Below are 21,073 nucleotides of genomic sequence, written 5' to 3'. Positions count from 1 at the left end.
ACTCAGTTTTTATATAGCACTTATTATACAATCACTAAGTGCTTCCAAACTTGGAGATTATTACCCCGGCTTTAGCTGTGCTGCCATTTAGGCGCTCTAGCATTTCAAAGAATTAATTCCTGCCAGGTACCCACTTACATCACCTGGGTTGAGTGTGACAAATGTAGATCAATGTCTTGCCAAATGACATTAGTGTCAAGTGCTTGCAGTATGACAAATATCTCTCAACATTTTTGTGAATGTTTTTATCAGTACAGTTGATGGGTTTACCTTTTGAGAAATGTTACGTGGTCAACAAGGAAACATTTCATGACCTAAAATGATGAGTTTTTTTTAAATATTTCATTCACCCTGAATTTGGACTACTGAAAATGAAGCATGTGGATGAAAAGCGATTTGAGCAACAACAAGCTAGATGTTTTTACAGTTATAAGAGCTTAATTTGGCATCTTTGTTTCCCAACATCTAGTTTTTATTTACGATATGAATCTATTTGTACCATATGAGTATTTATAAACAATGATTATTATGGATACTTCTTTTAATAAATCAAAATAAGCAAGAACGAATGTATTTGATAAAAACTATAATCAACTATAAAACTAGTATCATCCTATCATGATTTGGGAAAAATATTTCACATTGTTCATTGATCTATTTTGATCTGCTGTTGCATTTACTCTTCTTCATTTCTAACTTGTAGATTCAGAAAGACATGGGTGATGGTCAGAACTAAAAAAAAAAGGGTTAGGTGAAAAAAATGGCCTCTAACAAATTTTTTCTCCATCTTTTGAGTAAGAAAATTGGGGGAAATAGGGGGAAATCTGGGGAAAATCTGGAAGAAAAAAAATCTGGAAAAAAAAAATAATCAGGAAACCGATTTAAATCGGGTAATAATCAGGCCTGAGAAAGAGTAAGTTTTAGCTGGAATGTTGAATATTGTTACATATACCTTATCGAATCGCGCTAAATAAATATAACTCACGTTGACAGACGTCATAGTCGGACTGCTTCCTTCCCTCTGGCCTGTAGAAGCCGGGCTTACAAAGATGGCAGTTGACACCTACGGTGTTGTGCTGGCAGTTCTGGCAGACTCCGCCTCCTTCCATGTTACCATTGATGTCCATGGATCCCCTGGAGAGGGCGACCTCCTCGTCGTAAACGCACTCGTTGGAGTGGCTGTGGCAGTTGCATCCTATCAGATGGCAGATGGGGTGGATGGGAAAAATTATATTAACACGTAAAAGAGAAGAGGTGAACAAGCTATAAATATCAATAATATACAGAAATCGACTGCTTCAGGAGGCCTGGCTGTTTTATAGGCTCAAGGGAACCTGCGCACATCTTGCCATGACCCCGAAGTAACACATAAACCAATGGGGATCTGACCACAATTGATTTATGTCGCCTGTTACCTGGGGTGACAGGCATCTTCTAAACAACTATTAACCGGTAGTCAGGTATGAGGGCACTTTTTAAAAGACTATTGACTGGTAGGCGGGTATGAGGTGTCGTGGTATAGATGTATTTCTCCAGACTATGGATTACAAGGTATGGGCTTCGATTCCCTGCCTCAACACTAGCGGCCGTTGCCAAGACGTTAAAGGAAACCAAAACCTTTATACTAAGTTACTTTTATTGTAAAGTTTAAGATATTTGAAAAATATCAGTGAAAATTTGAACAAAATCGGGCAAGGAATAAGGAAGTAAGAGCTTTTTTAAATTACTAGTCACTAGAGGGCGGTATTCAATTTGATGACATCATCTCTGAACAACTCTCCATGCCTTTTGTACATAAAATTTCACCATTTTTTTGTTTTCTTCATATTTATTTGTGTTCTTGATCCGACTTCATAACATGTGAAGTAGAATATCATTTTGCATTCTATATCTTGCTTTCAGGGGAGTACATTATCTCAATCACAAGAAAGAAGGAAAAACATGAAATTTGATGTACAAAAGGCATGGAGAGTTGTTTACAGATGATGTCATCAAATTGAATACCGCCCTCTAAAGACTAGTAATTTAAAAAAGCTCTAACTTCCTTAATCCTTGCCCGATTTTGTTCAAATTTTCACTGATATTTTTCAAACATCTTAAACTTTACAATAAAAGTAACTTAGTATGAAGGTTTTGGTTTCCTTTAATCTACATTGGCCAAGTGCTCTAAATGGCTAACGTGAAAGAAAGTCCTTGATTGCCAGAGCGCCTTATCTGGGTAGCTGGGCTCAAGTCGTGGAGATCATAGTACAGCCCTTCAAAGAAACATTAGTTTCAATTATTAGTAGCAACTGTTTTAAAATCAACTTGTATGCCACATCTAAATGGGGACACGAACCTTTGTGCCCTGACATGGTTCTAGTTAACCCTTTGATTTCTGAATTATCTAATTCTCATAGACTTAACACAGGGACCACCAGGTTCCAGTAAGCAATGGGTTAAGTCCTTGACTTACGTTCACACTCGAAAGGGCTGCTGTAGGAAGATGTCCTCCAGGCCTTCTGGACGTAACCAGGGCAACAGCTCTCGCACTCGACCCCACAGGTGTTGTGCTCACAGCGACAAACCTGCTTGTTCCTTCCGTCGTTGCTGGAAGGCAGGTCGCAGTAGGCGGCATGACCGTTACATGCACAGCGCCCTCCTATGGTAATGTCCTTGATACTGTAGTAGTACTGCAAATTTGGGACAGATGTTTCAAGTTTCAAGTTAATTTATTTCCACTTTATCTAAGAAAACATAATTGAATATGGTGATAGTTATGACAAAAGATACAATCATAAGAATGATAAATGCATTGAAAAAGTTAAATAAAGTGGGGGATCTACAAAAACGCAAAGCTTGTATTATGTAGTTCCCAGTTATAGGTTTGTATATAAATTAGGATATCCAATAGACATAGATGTTGACAGAGAATAAGTAAGATTTATTGGATTCATATAATTTTGACACTGTAAAATGTTATAACTAATATTCAGATTTACTTCAAGATGATTGAACCCAGAGTAAAATGTACTCATAAGTCTAAGGGAGCTCCTTGAATATTTTGTAGAGAAAAGAGAGATTTTTAAAGGTTTCATTACATTTTCCCCCTCTTTTTTTCCCTTCAGAGTTCTCTCACACTCTACAATTTAACCAAGTTTTAAGCCATGTATCACAGATCAACTTTTTAAGAGGTTTTAAACCAAGCCCTCTTTACTCATTTTTCATCTTGCTTCAAAACAGATGAAAATGTCTGCAGTTTAAAGGACAAGTTTCCCTTTGTTCCAACACATTTAACACCTGAACAATTAAATGATTGCAAGCTATTCAAACCAGAAGATAGCACCAAAAGGATCAACTTCACAGAGATACAAAACCCTCTCCTCAGTGCCACTGATCATCAAATAACTTAATAAGACTCACCCTTCGAGTGATGGTAGAATCTTGGCGAGCGACAGCCATGAGATGACCCAAAAGGGTGTTGGTTCTGAGCAGCCTGATGCGGATGTGGGTAGCCTTGATCCACTCCTGGAGAGTAGATGAATGAGGTGCTCCTGGACGGTTATTCACCAGAGAAACAACGATCTAATGTGAATGTAAAGAGAGAATGCCATCAAGTATTATTTGACTGTATATCAACATGTAACATGCCATCAAGTTTATCAAGGTAGCCTTGATCCACTCCTGGAGAGTAGATGAATGAGCTGCTCCTGGACGGTTGTTCACCAGAGAAACAATGATCTAAGTTGAATGCAAAGAAAGAATGCCATCAAGTATAATTTAACTGTATATCAACATGTATTAGATGCCATAAAGTTAACATCCACTCCTAGAGTGGAGAGAATGCAATCAGATATCATTTCATCCACTCTCGAAGAGTAGAGAAACAAGTTGCTTTTGGATGGTTTGACCAAAGATACACCAACCACAATTTCATGTGAATGCAAAGACAAAATGCAATCAAATATCATTTTATCAACTCCTGAAGGGAAGATGAATTTTGTGCTCCTGAATCCAGACATAACACAATAAGACATCGTGCAATATAAAATGATATAATGATAATTGATAAGACAATAGTAACACTCATGTACACACTGCATGATGGTAAAAGTACTCTAATATTAGCCCAGCTTTTAGCTAGGCTATCGATTCTCCTTACTCACATCATTTCTGACATGATATTTCAGGAATCTCTCCCCACCTGGTACCCATTTTGTTTAAATACACATGAGAGGCGAGTGGCAACTGTTGATCTTATTAAAGACATTACAGAAATGGAACTCTGGGGTGAATACAGGAAAATAAACAACTGATAATTTCACATCATGATCTTCATGATTATTATTATTAACATGCACATAAGTAAGAAAGCTCTGGCTCCTTGGGCAACATTTTCAATTCACACAAGAGCTGTACACCTGAAGTAATCTTGACAATATCATCTAACCTTTATAAGTTTTGTCTAATTTAGGAAAAACAAAAAAACAAACACAGATGTGTATCCTACCTCTCCGTCTTCCAGTGGAACAATAGCAGAGTAGCCAGCAGTACAGATCACATCATCGTCATTGCGGATCTCTTCCAGAGACTGCATCCCGAATTCCAACTGACAGTCGCTGGGGGTCTCGGCGAAGTATTGCCAAGGTTCATACGTCTCTCCGTAGTCGCGGGATCGCTCGAGGACGAACATTCCCGGTCGGGGTGAGTTGGCGAACTTGATCAGGACGTAGGCAACTTGGTAGAGCTGTTGACAACAAAACAAAGAAAAGAGATGTTTTAGAAAGAAATAAGTTTTCGAGAATAATATCGCTAATTATATTTGTTTGTCTCGCAAAAAAGATCACGACTTTTCCTGTGCCGCTGCAACACTTTGTCAGGTGATAAAATGTAATGTAAGCAAGCGTGTTTTATATTCAACGGGCGTATCAAACATAAAATAAGTTTTGGTTGCCTTGCTCTCTTTCTGTCTTTCATCTTTCTTACATTTCCGTTATACCAAATACAATGTATATTCAATGTACCGTAAGTGGATAAAAATTGACCTACAAAAGCATATTCAGATTGAAATTCGACTACAATTACATATTCATCAAGTCAACGCTTGCGCAAAATATTACCACATCATCATCATCACCATCATCATCATCATCATCATCATCATCATCATCATCTTAATCATCGTCATCACCTTTACTATCATCATCACCATCATCATCATTGTCATCATCATCATCATCACCTTCACCATCATCAATACTGTTCTTATCACCATAACCATCACAATCATTACCATATCGTCTCTATATATCATTGATTCATTGTCAATTTTTCTATAAAATGAGCAAGATTTCTTGAAATTTTTTTGATTTTTCAATTTCTAATATGTAGTTGTTTACTTGCGAGTCTGTACTCCAGATTTTTAAGAAAAAGTCAAATTTTTGAACAATTCACAATTTCCTCTTTCAACAAATGTGACCCCATAGAGTACCGAAGCTGTGACATCATTAAAATCTATTCTTCATTTTCCGAAAGAGCATAAAAATTAATGTCCAAATGTCGAAAACCAGTTGGAAATGTTAAGTATTGGCTGAGATATGACCATCTGAATAAATGGATTTCACATAGGAACTCAATATTATATTGCTCTGGCTCGTACTGTTATGAACCAAAGCAATATTACACTGAGCTACTATAGGATATCTATTCATTCAGATGGTCATGAAGAAAAAATTGAGAAATTCTAAAAATAGTTTTTTGATGACGTCACACTTCACCACTCTATAGAAGTCACAACCTTCCAAGTTTCTAAAGGGTTTGAAATATCCATTCTCCCCAAGTTCCCAGCAAAATATGAAACTTATCCAGACTCCAGAGACCATAGGATAATATCTTTCAATGCAGTGCAGATGGTCAAATTAGGACCCGATAGATATCGCCCATGTGTCGCGTAGTCCCATATACATCTTTCTGTGTACAGTGCTTGTAACTTTACCAAGACTGGACCGAATTTCTTATCATTTTGATGATTCCAAAACCTTGCAGTACACACCAATACTTATATGCTAGATGATCAACCTTTTCTGATCGATTCCACAATGTTTCTTTCACAATGCAAGCGCATGACCATAACTGGTCTTTATCTTTGAAAGAATTTGATTGAATAATATGATTTCTGCTATCTGTGTTCTATATAAACTGTGATACAAAAGTAGGACTTGCAATAAAGACGAAAAGAAATCCTTTCTTTTCATAAGTTGATAAGTATCCTCGCTTACAAGCCAATAGCTTTAAGAAATTAAACATTCTGAAATGCTCATGAAAGTAGTTGAATTGTAGTAATGTGGACATGAGTTAAAGGGGGGGGGATAAGGGTCTATCTGCAAAAAGGGATCAGGTTCATAAGAAAATTATAAAGTTCTTAGTAATTAGAATACTGGTAATAGGACAAATTCTATTCATAATTTCATACTACTCCCTGTATCGGAATAGAAGTCTATTATGTATCGGTATGTCACTGGTATCAAGTAAACTTGAAGAGGAGTTTGAAGTAAATTCCATGTAATAGTCACAACTCGTGTATGGTAATCTTCCTTCTCATTAACTGATTGGACTTTTCTTTTATTACTGGGTTTACACATATTTGTATTTTTACTTTTTCTTTAAAAGTTTAATTGCACCTTTAAAACCTCCTCAGAGCCTACAGTGTATCTGTACTAGACAAGAACAAAACTTTCCCATGGTTGCCATCGAGAGTCACCCTATGACCTTTACCAGCTTCCAGCCCAACACAGATGTAGAGAAGTCATTATCTCACCAGAGTGGAATGTGGAATGAATGGGTTGGTTGGTTGGTTGTTCAGGGAGACAAGGATTGGTCTGTAGTGTACAAGCCTACAAGGATTGATGTGACAGGCTTTCGGCCCTCCGCTTATGCATACAACTCATCCTAGGTCCCTACCTACAAACATGTACACTGCATGTGCTCGGTGCTCCTTCATGTAGACCTACAATTTGTACTCTACAGCTATATAATGCAGTTGATGTACAACCAGTAAAATGCATATAGCCCATTGTAAGTCTACATTAAAGCTAATCTTGAGATCCTGGGAATGGGAATCGTATTTTGAGAGAAAATTGCTATGATTTATTGGGGAGATAACTCACATCTCCCTGCCTGAACAGAATAAGTTTGGGACTGAAGTTATAAATAGGACTGCCTGAACAGAATAAGTTTGGGACTGAAGTAATAGACTAGACTGACTGAACTCCATAATGGTCTGGAATGTAAGCCCCTGACCTCAGGGTTTCCAAAAGGTCATCTAAGGATAGGCACATCATACATTCAGGTGTCAACAGTTGAAGTATTGTTACTTTTGATCTGTAGTGACTGTATCAGCTCTGTCTTCATCTGCATGTAGTTACTGATACAAACTGAGCATTCAAAGGTACATGTATAGCCTTCTAGGACTATATCATATAGTGATTGAAAACTATAAAATATATAAAAATGGACATAATCTGGACTACAAGAGGGCAACGATCCTGCACAAGAACATGGGATATTTTGTTTGAACTCATTGTTTCAGATTGACTAATATCCTTCCCTGAAATGTGAAAAATGTGGTTTTAAATGGGAAATTTCATTCCTGGCTTGTACTGGCAGACATATGGTCTTTCTTTGTACAGGTACCGGTAGCCGCTAAAGCAGGTTTGCTTTATTTTTTTGAGGCCCTGTATTATTCTCAACCATAGTACTTGAGATAAGATATTTTGTTTGAGGTCGTCATCCTACTATCCTAGTTAAGCATCGCTTATGATTCCGGTCTCCTGAACTTTTTCAACAGATAGTTTGGGAAATACTTTAAATTTAGAATAATATTTTATAGAAATATTAAGTTTTGTTATTATATGTACATATGTTAAAATAATCATTTTGACATGAAGTTAATTTTGTTTGTGTAATTTGTATTATACCTTATGTTATATGTTCTTTGTTATTCAGTTATTATACCGTATTTGGAAAAATGCAGAAATCAAATCAAATCAAAATACTCATTTTTTTAATTGGAATGTTTTTTAACAAGAATGTCAAACATGTTAGTGTTCATAGTTCAAAAGTGTATCATGTCACAGATTAGTTGCCATCTTCATCAGGCACTTCAGTCTCCTCCTGTACCACTTCCTGTCCATTTTCTTGTCCATAGTTATTACCATCACTGTCAGCAATTCGTCGCTGTTTTCACGAAGTGACGGTAGTGAAAAAAAATTGCATTCACTTTGCGTAACGATTGTCCTCACTACCGTCACTTCGTGAAAACAAGGACGAATTAGGGCGAATTAGGACGAATTACATTGCCAAAATAAGTAACATGTACATGTATGTATTCTGAACACTGCAAGGGGCATAACATATTTAAAAAATAAAAATAAGAATTTTTGCTCACTTTGTGAAATGAAATCCATACACCTTGAGTAAAGACTATACAAGCATGCCTGGGTGCTTTTCAAAACTTTTTTTCAATACCCCCACAATACAGTACAGCACATGTACACTGCCATTCACTTGCATACATGGCATACAGTGATTGAGATTGTGTGTCCATTGTGTGTATGCAAGCGCTTACATTATACACAAATGCATGTAGTATCACAACACATGCACATACAAGATTGCATGCATGCATTGCAAGCACAAGATCTTAGTACGAGTACAGTTTCAAGCACAAATTGGTGGACAAAACTGGTAAGTTTGAGGTCTGAAAGGTTAATAACAATTTACAGCAATTGCACTAGCTCTTCAGTCAAAAATCATAGAAGATTATAGTGTACATATTTACTTAAGAAGAAATGAAGACAGGGAAATCTTTTGTAATTTTTGATATTCAGTGTGAAAAAATATCTCACTCTGTACTAATGTTAGGACTGCAGTACTAAGATCAAATGCACAGCTCCTGCAGTTTAGCCAGGGAAACCAGTGCAGTGTGTGTGTATGTACATTATGTGGGCAGAGCATTATAAAGTTGTTTGTGTGTGCTTGAAATAGGGGAGTGGGGGAACGCTTTGTGTGTATGCTATGCTCGATCTTGGGGTTGATGGGGGTGGGGGCTTTGAAAGAGGGGTGGCTCTGAAAGGGGGGTCGCACTGGTAGAGGCGTGGTAGTGGTAGGGGGGAGGAGGAGGTGGCTTAGGTGAGTGGTGGGGGTAGGGGGTGGCAGGATTATTTTGTGGGGACAAGGTTTCACAATTCAGAATTGTTAAAACATTTCTTTTTACTACTTTATTAAATAATAACAGTATAAATGTTTATTCAAATGCAAAAAACAAAAAAAAATTACCCATAAAAATCTTTGTATTGAACGAAAAATCACTCTCATATCAGGGAATAATTTTCCTCAAATTTCTTGATTAGCAATTTCAGCTGATGGATAAATATTTCAAATGAAATTCTGTACATTTCTATGAAAGAAAACTGCTACACAAGATAATTTTGTATAGCAGTCATGCAAAAATGCATAGCAAATTGCGATGCGATACCAGGAAAATTATTCCCTGCATATGTTTCTAAATTTCTTTCCTTTTTTCCATTAATAGCTTTAAGCCTTCCATATTCAATTTGGCTGCATTGTTTTAAGGATAATTTTCTTTATATCAGGAGAGGGATATTTTTTTTTGGGGGGGGGGTGGGAATAAAGAAGCTTATTGTTTGACTGGAAAAAAGTATCGGTATGTTTCTAATTTTACATATTTTACAGAAATTTCACTTTTAATTGTTACCTTTGAATTTTCACAAATTAAAAGTGAGATTTCTTACTGCAGAATATGAGAATTCATTGTTTTCCCATTTGTTTTGTAGAGCATTATTATTTATAGAGAATATTTGTATAGTTCTCTTTGAGCTTTCCGGAGCTAAATTGCTCTCCATTCTTTTTTTAATTTCATTTACATACAGGGCATGTACATTTTGCCAGGACCTTCCGACACCATGGGAAAACTGAACAGAAAGGCCAACTACAGTTTGGCTGAAAGTCGCTTTCTTGTTGAAAAGTTCAAACTGCACGCAGCATACTTCGAGAACAACTGGACCAATGGCTCCCGTTTCGAGAAGACCGAAGTCTGGCAGGACATCTTCGACCAGTACTGCGAGCAGTTCCCGCACACCGATCGGACGGCCCTGGACATCCGAAGGAAGCTGATCAAGCTACGAAGCGAAGCGAAGATGATCATGCAGCGGGAGCAGCTAAAGTCTGAAGGAGCCAACATCGAGGAGCTCCTCTCGGACAGGACGCTGAAGCTTTCCATGTCTCCTGCACACAAGATGATGATGAAAGCGATGAGGGGGGAAGAAGACTGGGCGGCCGATAATGGAGACTTCGTGGAGTACGAGGTGGAGTTTGATGATGAAGATCCAGAGGATGATGACGACAATGATGTGGAATATGTGGAAGATGGCGATGAGGAACGTAAGTGCATTTGATGACCTCAATGGGTTACCTTAAAAATGTAGACCAGTAGTGGTAAAATTGCGGTTCAAGGGTTTTGGGTACAAAATATCTATTCAATATTGTTTAAATATTGCCTTCAGAGGTTTAGATGGCAATACTTCAACCCAAATTCGCAAAAAAAACAGAAATACATGTATCCCCAAATGTCTAGGCCAGATCGATATGATAATGTACCAAATATATCAACTAGTAGGCGGTTTCCCGGCAAAATTTGTATCATCATAGTCAAAACATATTCTTTCACATGATTGGTAGAGCTTCCATTTCATTAAAAAAAAAAATCTTTTACAGGGGTGGGGACACATTGAAAGAAATCCCAAAGTAAACATGCCTGGAGAGACTCTCATTTCTTAAAATTTTGTCAATTTCAGACCAGGGTGCTACAAGAATTTTTTTCACCACTTGCCCTGTCGGGCAAGTGGGTTTTCAATTTACTTGCCCAAACAATATTTCCACTTGCCCAAAACTTTAAAGCGAAAAAGGACTCGAGGTTAAAGCATTTATTATCTCGTAATGATAAGTTAGTGTTTTAGATAGGAAATTAATGCACATACATGTACAGTGTAACTGTACTGAATAATAACCTAATATGTCAAAGAAAATGGTCAACAAAGGATGGTTGAAGGTTTAAAAAACGCATTTTATTGATTCTCCATAAATAATCAGATTCACATGAATCTCGGCAACGTAGAATGGTTCAAGCAGGTTTAAGTTTTTAATATTCAGTCATGTAAAAAAGCATAATGACCCTGTTGTAAAAAATATGATACAAACATGTCATTAATGGTAGCCACATGTACCATGGTGCAACATCACATGTGTGTCTGTGCAAGCCGCTGTCATTTGGAAACGTAGGCTAATTTTCAGCTGTTAATAATTTGGGTCAACTCTTCCATCAAGAAACGTCATGTAAATAATGGGTAATCAACTATTTTAAATAAAGTACGGACATTTTTATTTCATCATTCACTGCTATAAATATCATGCCAAAATTTGTAAATTCTTACTAAATAATAATATTGAAGATATTTTACGATAAATCTCGGATAAGTATGCGAAAACTAGACTAAACAACGTCGCTAAAACCATGAAAACAAAACAACAACGGCTTATATTCTGGGGGTCTCGATACTATTATCAAAATGACTCGCTCGGTCGGATCTTGAGACCGCAGTAATAAATTGAAAACGAGACAAAAACATTCATCTGATTTATATGAGCAGCGAGTTTTAAATAATATGTTCACAATCATTAACAGTCATTATGAATAAATATCAAACATTTGACTTTTTGTACTTACTAGAAAATCCCTGTTGTTTATTCCATTCCGATTCGCACGTGTTCATTTCCCTAGAATAATGACGTCATATTTGGCGTGATTCAACCAATCGGCAATCAGAGAATAGCAAAGGCCTGTCGGTGCGGCCTGCAGAGCTAGAGAGAGAGAGCGCGAATAAGCTCGCAGCTGGTACGATCGCGCTAGCTGTCTCTAGCTAGCTCACGGCCGGCCGTGCGTGGAAGCGGAGCGGCATTCATGGCTTGAAGTGTCACTGTTGCATGCGCGCTGAGCTAGCTGAGCTGGCTAGCTGTCTGTGAAGTTTTTTCGAAATCGGAACGATCGCTTTTTTGCTTCTGGATTTTGACGACGGGTAAGAAGTTGACGGGTGAATGGTAGAGTTCTTGGACACTAGGAAATTACTGTAAAAGTATCACTTGCCCGAATCGGGCAAGTGATAATTTGATTTACTTGCCCGACGGCTCAATTTGGTTGCCCCGGGACGTCGGGCAAGCGGGTTTGTCGCGCCCTGCAGACACTTGATTTCAATTGAAAACAATTATTTGAAAATATAACTCAAAAGTGAGGTGAATAGAGAAAGAAAGTAGAGATACACTGTATACCTTTTATCACAACTAACCTACAGTAAAAATACAGACAGGAAATTCCCTGTGGTGACAATGTCTAGCCATATGCAAGATTGCAGTAGTATTGAGAACTTTGTAACTTATACACATCCTTCCTTTTTTGTCTAGATATTTAGTTTGGGAAAAAGTCACCCCTAAAGCCATGAAGGCCTGACAATGAAAATACATGTAATTATTAAGAATTTGACCAGCTTTTGGCACCTTAAAAAAAATTCTTTAGATTTTGAATTTTAGTATTGGCCCTCTTTGATTCTAGTTTCTGACTTCCTTAAATCTTGTTTCTGCAGATGTGTCTGGTAGTGTTAACAACCCTGAGAAGATCATCAAGAAGCTCTTTCTTCCCGGAAGCCACCCAATTGCCATTGCACCAGCCCCGAAGAAGCCGCATTACACAAGAAACACCTCCAGCACCTCAGTCTCAGAGCCAACTCCAAAGAAAAGAAAACACCACAACGCTCAAGACACATCCTCCTCCTCATCTAAGACGACTGCTGATGATTTGCTAGAGCTGCAGAGGCAGAACCTGGCGATGGAGCGGAAGAAGTTGTCCATCGAGTGCGAGAACCTTCTCCTAGCGCAGAAGAAACTGAAGCTGGAGGTTAGGCTGCTGGAGCAACAGGTGGCGCAGCAAAAGGAAGGGTCCAGCGGCAGTCAGGACAAGAAGGACAGAAAGGGAGGAAATGTTCCCTGTGGTAGACCGAAGAGTCAGGAGGTTGTTGAGGAGACAGTCGCTGACAGTGATGGTGATGGTGATAGCGATGGACAAGAAAATGGACAGGAAGTGGAACAGGAGGAGACTGAAGTGCCCGATGAAGATGGCAACTAATCTGTGACATGATGCACTTATGAACTATGAACATGTTTGACATTCTTTGTTTAAAAACATTCCAATAAAAATATGAGTATGCCTGAGAACTGCTATAGATGGAGAAAAAAAAAGTGACCACTCTGAACATGATCGCGCGACTTTGTTCAGACTTCTCAACATTCAGGACAAAGTGATGCTGAGCAATATGGAAAATTTGCATGCTTACATATATGTACATCGATCTTTGTAATAAATAATTTACAAAATGTTAAATGTAGCACCTTGTTACAAGTGTGTGTGTGTGTGTGTGTGACAGTGTGATCTGTATTGTACTGTAAAGAGTTGACAAATTAAAAACTGGTCTGGGCCATCTTGCATAAAAGTCAAGTTGTGATTGATCGCAACTCAGATCAAACCCAAATATCTTATGCAACTTGCTATTAAACGTAACCTCCTAATGCATAAAAAGAGTTGCATTTGGTAAAATATCTATCATAAAGTTTGTTTGATTTACTTTATTCAATCGAATTGGAATCTTGATTTTGAGGACTTGCGTTTGATTTTCAGAGTTGCATTTAAATGCAACTCTTTAAGCAAGAGGGTCCTGGTCGATAAAATTCAAAACTAAAGTAGAACTGCTTCCTCAGCGGGGATGAGAGCGAGTTGTTGAAAGTTTTGTGGGTGGTCTTTTTCATGATAAAAAATGAGAACAGAATGAACTGAATTATTTCCTAATGACTGTCATCAGTGGAGAATGATGAATAGATCTTCAGAGCTGCCAACCATTCCATTTTTGCCGGAATTACTCCGTTTTTTCCTCCCAAATATGGTGTTACGTTTTTTCTTCATAAAATATGTTTTTTAATAATTTTTTTATTTTTTATTTTTTATTTTATCAGGTGGGCTGTATCTATACAGACCACCTTATAATTTTGTTAAAATTGCCTTTATTATTATTTATTTATTTTATTTCTAACCACTTTTTTGTTAACAAGATAACTTTAAAATGGTTCAATCAAATGCCTTGAAATTTTGCACACATATGTATAGGCATTAGAACAAAACACAGCAAATTGTTCAACCTTGACCTTGACTCATGACGTCATCTAGACGCCATTTTGTGAAATTTTCTGAAAATCAACTCATGATCATATCTTCATAACCAAAAGTAATTTCACCTTCATATTTATCATGATCTAGGTCAATATCAGTCCGGTCAATTTCAGGTCAAAAAACGCGCGCGTGCGCGTACGTCCGCGCGTCAGTGCGCGCGCAAAATTTTTAAATGCTCAAATTCGTCTCAAATTTATTTTGCATACGTTTCAGGTCATTTAAAGCATTTTATAAAAAATCGCGCGTACGAGCATGCGCGCGCGTTTTCGCGCGTAACACCATTAAAAAACAGAGAATCGCCATTTTTTTTTCTTTCATGATATTTCTCATATTTTTTCAAGGAATTTGATTCCATGTTTATCTCTTTATGACCATTATTAACAAGATGAGCGTAAATTCAAGATAAATGTCAGTGCGCGCGAGGTCTTTTAATACATAGCATATATGGGCAAAAACATGCCTATACAAAATCCGTTATAGCTCTTTGGAATGCACCGGGATCCTCAATTTTTTTCATATTAAGATAGAGTATGAGTCGGAAATATGATTCCATGTCTAGTTTGGCCATTAAGTGTATCGTGACATCATCACAATGGCCTTGGAACTCAAAATACGAATTTGCATATTATGACGTCAGCATATTTATGTAAAATTGATTGTATCTCTGTAAATATTGATCAATTTTCTTCAAAATTTCGATATGTTGTAGCTAAGACAATTCTCTACAAGCGCAGTAATAACCATTTTTCATTTTGATGACGTCATCATAGTGAACATTTTGATTAAAGGCCTCATGTCAAAAACTTCATAATTTGCGTGTTATGCCTATAGAAGGTGAATTTAGTTCACGTTATGAATCTACATGATATTGTCTTTTAAGAATTTGTAAGCAGTATGTCGCTTATTTTTGCTCTATTTTGTCTCAAATGTTAGTTGACCAGCCCACCTATACTTGTTCCAAACAAGTATTATATGTCTAGTTTTATTTATTTTTTTAATTTCTTTTAATTTTTTTTTTTTTTTTTTTTTTTTACATACCGCACGTCAAACAACTGCCCTAAAATGGTGATTTGATCACAAATTCAATAGAAAACTTATTTTAAAACATACTTGAAGAGAAAAATATTCTCAAAAAAAAATGAAATCTCAAAAATAACCAAAATAACCACCACAAAAATTACCTGCTTGTATGGAAAAAACAGCATGATGATTGAACATTTCTGCATTGGAAGTGTGTCACCTGTGGTTATAAGTTTTGTTTTTATGAATTCCTTTGTTTTGCCATCATGATTCCTTTTTTTTGGTCGCACAAGGTTGGCAGCTCTGGATCTTGTGAGAATCAGTGAGTGTGTAACATCCAAAATGTAAAACCTAAAGCTTGTGTGAGACCTGAATTTTTTGCATTTTTACTCATAGTATCTTAAATACCCGGTAATGCAATTTTCATGTCGTGATTCAATCTTGGTCAAAAAAACTTTGGCAGGTAACTTTCACAATCTTGACCACTTGCAAAATCTATGTAAATTTCAAGCAGACGAAAGTTTCTGGTTAATATTATTTACTACAACTTACAATATGCATTAAATAGTACAAATATACTGCAAAACACCGGGTTGGGAGAATGAATAATGTTTCACTACTATAAGTGTTGGTGTGCTTGAACAATTGAACATGTACCCTAGGACCCCTAATGGCATTTCCCATTTTATCAAACTAAGTTAGGCCTGACCAAATCTAGTCATTATGGATTTTTGTCAAAATTGTTTTGGGAACACAGGAAGTCTGGTCGACATATGTTGATTATAGAATGGTAAATTGGCAGCACCCTGACAAGGGGGTTAGTCAGACCAACTCATTACCTGCACTTTTGTTAAAAGGTCAGCGCCTGTGGGTCATGTAAACCTCAGCCCTTTTGTACGGTGACAAAGCCACCTTGTCCCCCTGAATCATAGGAGGCTGAGAATGGCAATTTAATCCACAAGGATTTAGCTTGCATGGGTTGTAACATGTATCAGTCAAAAGGCACACAACTTATACAAGATGTGTGATCAGGCTTTTTATGGTTCAGAACTTCAAGCTGAATAGACCCAATTTAGATCACTGAATGGTTGATTTTTCAAGTGTATGATCCTGAACAAGAAACACATCTTGTTACCCATCAACATGAACAAGATACTTCAAAGCAGATCTCAAGTTTAAATTCTGACATGGAAAAAGAACTTTGAGCTCGACCTTTCTGCATGGTTTCTGGCTTTCCTGCTAAATCAGTGAAAAAAATATACGGGGGCTCAGGGCTACTTAGCCCCTGAAATGCCCAAAAGAGCCTCCAAAAGTCATAAAAGAGCCCCAAAAATTTGCATAGAGTTCAACGCAAAACAAATTAAAGAGTGTTATTTTCATGCACGCAAGCTTGTAAAGTAGCCCCCGAAATTTTTAAAGTATTTTTTCCCATGTGCTAAATTGTCAAGACTATCATGAGTATGACTATGAAATATCTTTCATTGGTAGAGAATATATCTTGGAGCTCTTCGTAATGAGCAACAGATGATCAGAAAACTAAGTTAATACTTAAATACATTCTTTAAAGTCACTGAGTAGTCGGCTCTCATGGGGAATTCGACACCGTTCGGGTGTTTACCCAATAACAGGTGTTGTCAATCACCAGGGTTAGCCTTGAGTTTTATGACCATTGGACCTTATGTAATGCTTTGATTTGCCCGGAGACTCTCGAGCTCTCCGAGAGATTAGGGGGTAATTCTTGACTGGACTATGGGTTTGCTGTGTGCAAATTTGTACCCCCATTAATGGTATTTCCACCAAGTCTGGTGTCAGCGAATTATGGCCTTCTGCACATGGAAACTGGCGATCCACTCCCTTTAATTACAATCATATGCATAAAATCTAGTGGCATGTACAAGCAAATATGAGTTGTGCTTTACACTGAACATGATTTCAAGTAAGGTCAAAATAAAGGTCTTGCCCTTGGCCTATATCAAAATATTTTCTTAAACAACATCCCATCAACTGCATGATAAACAGTTCAAAATCAGTTTAAACCAATTCTCTCATCATGCAATTTCCATTACCAAAAATTATCAAGACCTTGAATTGATAAAAAGCAGAGGAAACAAATGAAAATTGATGTAAAAATGTTAACAAAATAATATAGAATATATACCGTAAGTTAATGTTTAATATCATTACTAGTTTGTCTCAAAGTGCTATAACACCAATCTATCTTACCAATAGCCCACCCTTTCCAGGCTGATGCACTGTACACAAATACAAAAATACTGGAGGTGGCATATATTTTCACACCACTCTATCAAAAAAGAATAAAAACAAGTCTATTATATCAACAGGACAATATGGTTTGGTTTCAATTGTTTGGTCTAGTCGCCTTCCTTCCTGTGGCTGCTATCAAATCGAGGTCAACGTGAAACTAATGTGGGTGACATAAGGCCCGTCTCCATCACCTCGAGTTTGCCAAATAACCCACTATTTTAAATATCCCTATCGCAATTTAACCAGTTAATTTGCGTCTTCATCAGCTCCCAGTTGCAATTAGCGGGATATTTGGTCGAGGAAATATCTAGAGAAATCTTGATCTTGTTTCCAAAATATCCCACCATTAGGGAAATAGTGGGCTAATTTGTGATGAGCGTATCGGTCTGGTGATGACGCAATTTCGAGCTTCTGGAAAATATCCAGAGTCTGAAAGTAGCGGGTTATTTGGCAAACTCGAGCTGATGGAGACAGGCCTATACTGGTAGATCAGGACTGTCAGAGTGAGCTCCTGATATCTGTGCATAATGGCCCATACCTACATGTAGATCTAAAAGTAGACGTTTGGTTTTCTTTGGTCTGCTTTTTCTCTTCATAATTTCTCCCTTTAAAGTCAATTACTGTACAATGCACAAGACTGAATATCACACAAGACAATTTCACATAAATTGCTCTATACCAATAAACAAATGTCAAACAATGTCATAACTCATAAATTTACAACCAAGAATGATCTGACTTTTGATTGTAATGTAATACAGCTTACGTTTTAGAAGACCTGAAGCTATCTTCAGTTCTTTATTCTGTATGTGCACTTTTATAATTTTGGTCCCATTTAGGCCCAGCATGGAGATGGGAGGTAGCAGATAGCTTTAAGTGTGGCTTGTGTGCATTTGGGCTCTCCACTTTGGCTAATCTCACCCTTTAAGATTCAATCTAGGTTCTTTTGTGCAAATTTGTGCATTCCTCATAACCCATTCCATGGACACTGAGTCTCTACACATAAAATCATCCCTTTGTCAAAGGGGTTCTCAGTGCATAAAGGCTGCTCAGTGCAGCCTGGATCCTTATAGTTATACAACGTTTCACATAATGGGAACAAAAGCTCTGGACTGGACAGGCTACTTGAGTTTTTTACAGGTTTCAGCAAAAAGGAAATGTAGGTCTTTCAGTTTGGGCCAACAAATAAATAGCAGTGTGCAAGAAAGTCAAGAGGTGTACAGGTTATGCAATTGGAGAGTCCTACAAGCAACAGAAATTAAATCAAATTGAAGCATCACAATTTGTGATTCACAAATTCATACAAGCTATGGTATATTAAAATCAACCTGTGCAAATAGCACATTACAGGCAACTTTTCCTTGCGTACATTATGTAGTGTACAGTAAAGTATTAATTTCCCAACTATTTTAAAATTTAACATACACAAATTTCATCGAATTGCTGGAAATCTCTGGCATCTACAAATTTAATGGTGGGGGGAATTTTGATCTTCACTTAATACTTTTTGTAAAGTCAAAATCCTAGGCTAGAGAGAATCCTATCTAATTCTAAAACTGGTCAATCTAATTCTAAAATTGGCTTTAAGCTCTTTGATTTTAAATTTTTTGATTTGTATGCACATCATAATGATTAACGCTTCTGAATATGAATCCTTAGTATTACAGTAAAGTGTCGTTTTAATATTTGTTGTTGTTTTTTCTTCCGCAAATTCCATGTTACCACAATGTTTTTCTTAATCTTTGCCAACTTTATGTCATTGTTGAGGTTAAAGGCTAGTCCACTTCCTGTCTACTATTAAAAACATGAAACTTCTGACATGCATGAAACCTTTGTGAGAGGTTTGGATTTGTTTGGATTCATGAAAGTTTTATGCTGCTAAATAATGAATTACAACTGACACAAGTCACACAAGAATTCATTTTTTTGCAATTTTTGCAAAGTTTTTTTTTCCCCCAAAGTGTAAATTGTTGATGATCATCACCATCTCCATCACCATGACAGTATGTCATCAATCATCCTGATAATGCCATCACTGATCATGACATCTACCATTGCCATGTTCTTTTATTTTAACTTCTTCAAGAGCCCTGCCACTTGCTACCTGACTTTAAGTTTGAGATTTTGACATCAGTGCAATTGCTAATTAATACCCTTTGTGAACTTTGACATCTTCGTGCTATTTGTAGTTATTCATCACCATTATAATCACTTTAAATCATCAAATATCATCCTCATCAATTGTATCACAATCATCATCAGTGATTCTGTCATTCTGATTCTATCAGCAAGATATCCATTATAAAATGATTCCAGCATCAATACAATCATCAACAATTTAAATTCTTTATAATAATCATTCTTCCCAAACTTTTTCTTTCTTTCATCAACTCTAGTCATTCTACATCGACACCAGTCATCTGTGCAATTAATCATCATCATCTCCCCAAATCATTGTCACCAACATCATCATCAGTATCACCACTACCACCATCATCATGCATCACCAACATCATTAACACCAACTTCATCATCATTAAACATCATCATCAACCACATCATCATCATCAACATCATCATCACCGACATCATCATCATCATCACCATTATCATCACCAACATCATCATCAACAAAATCATCATCATCATCATAATCTGTCTCCTAATTCTGACTTTTCTTCTGACATTCCTTGCGATTTCTTCTTCATCATCTTTTCATCTGCCTCCATCTTACCTGGCCCAAATTGACAGTGACATTGACTTCATTGAAGCTCATCCCGCGGGATAGCGGAGGACTCTGCCACCATTTCTCTGTACCGTCGATTGCGTATTCGATGGAATGTGCCTTGGCGGGATCGCCGGGGTCACAATTATCACAATACTGCCCTTGGATGATAACATGTTCGCCGGGTCGGTAGATGTCAGCCGTGTTTCCAGTAAGTTTGCAGTAAAGTTCCCCCTGCTCTCCAGGGGTAGCAAATCCCTCACCGCAGGTCGCAGTCGCCTCGATTTCACGTCCACGGGCAATGTTAAAATAAGGAGGATTCAATACTAATGTCTCGTTTTCATGGCTTGTCGCAGATACGCAGCAAATAGCCGCGAAAAGGAGCTTTACGATTAGCCCCAACGCCATTTTCATGTCACTCCTTCTCCGTTCTCTCGTGTAAACTGAAGTTTGGTAATTCGGGCGCGGCCAATTCCCCGGAACGGTACGGTCGCTCCACTATTCACTTCGCTAATCTAATCCCAGTACGATGCGCTGTACTGCATTCTCAATACACACACAAAAGTTTGGGGACTTTTATTGGCTTGTATTCTTTGCTCAAGGAGTCCACATTTTTACTGATTGGCCTGGAATCTGCGGTTCTTAGGGAATTCCAGAGGAACTGGTTTCATAAGCAGATAGACAGATAGAAATATCAACCTTTGGCCTGTTTTATGTATAATTGAATGATCGAAGGC

General features: G+C 37.4%; 2 protein-coding genes across 2 annotated transcripts in view; one reads left to right on the top strand and one right to left on the bottom strand.

Annotated features, from left to right (window-relative positions):
- Nucleotides 1–20,832, bottom strand: part of LOC578626 (laminin subunit alpha) — a 101,306-nt gene extending 80,474 nt beyond the window's left edge. Inside the window, exons 1-5 of the mRNA XM_030983592.1 lie at nt 20,346–20,832; nt 4,490–4,726; nt 3,403–3,564; nt 2,456–2,672; nt 986–1,195 (exon numbers count right to left, since the gene is read on the bottom strand). Of these exons, the coding sequence (XP_030839452.1) occupies nt 986–1,195; nt 2,456–2,672; nt 3,403–3,564; nt 4,490–4,726; nt 20,346–20,750 (1,231 nt within the window). The 5' untranslated portion in view covers nt 20,751–20,832. The remainder of the gene's footprint in view (nt 1–985; nt 1,196–2,455; nt 2,673–3,402; nt 3,565–4,489; nt 4,727–20,345) is intronic.
- Nucleotides 8,626–13,490, top strand: LOC587682. Its single transcript, XM_030983084.1, has 3 exons — nt 8,626–8,724; nt 9,930–10,440; nt 12,693–13,490. The coding sequence occupies exons 1-3, from the start codon at nt 8,638–8,640 to the stop codon at nt 13,229–13,231; spliced, it is 1,137 nt and encodes a 378-aa protein (XP_030838944.1). The 5' UTR covers nt 8,626–8,637; the 3' UTR covers nt 13,232–13,490.
- Nucleotides 20,833–21,073: the final 241 nt, after the last annotated feature.

This window comes from Strongylocentrotus purpuratus, unplaced genomic scaffold (genome assembly GCF_000002235.5).
Source record: "Strongylocentrotus purpuratus isolate Spur 01 unplaced genomic scaffold, Spur_5.0 spur5_scaffold_13, whole genome shotgun sequence".
NCBI classification, from domain to species: domain Eukaryota; kingdom Metazoa; phylum Echinodermata; class Echinoidea; order Camarodonta; family Strongylocentrotidae; genus Strongylocentrotus; species Strongylocentrotus purpuratus.
The sequence above is the reverse complement of the archived record's forward strand: the minus strand, read 5'-3'. Positions and strand labels throughout refer to the sequence as shown.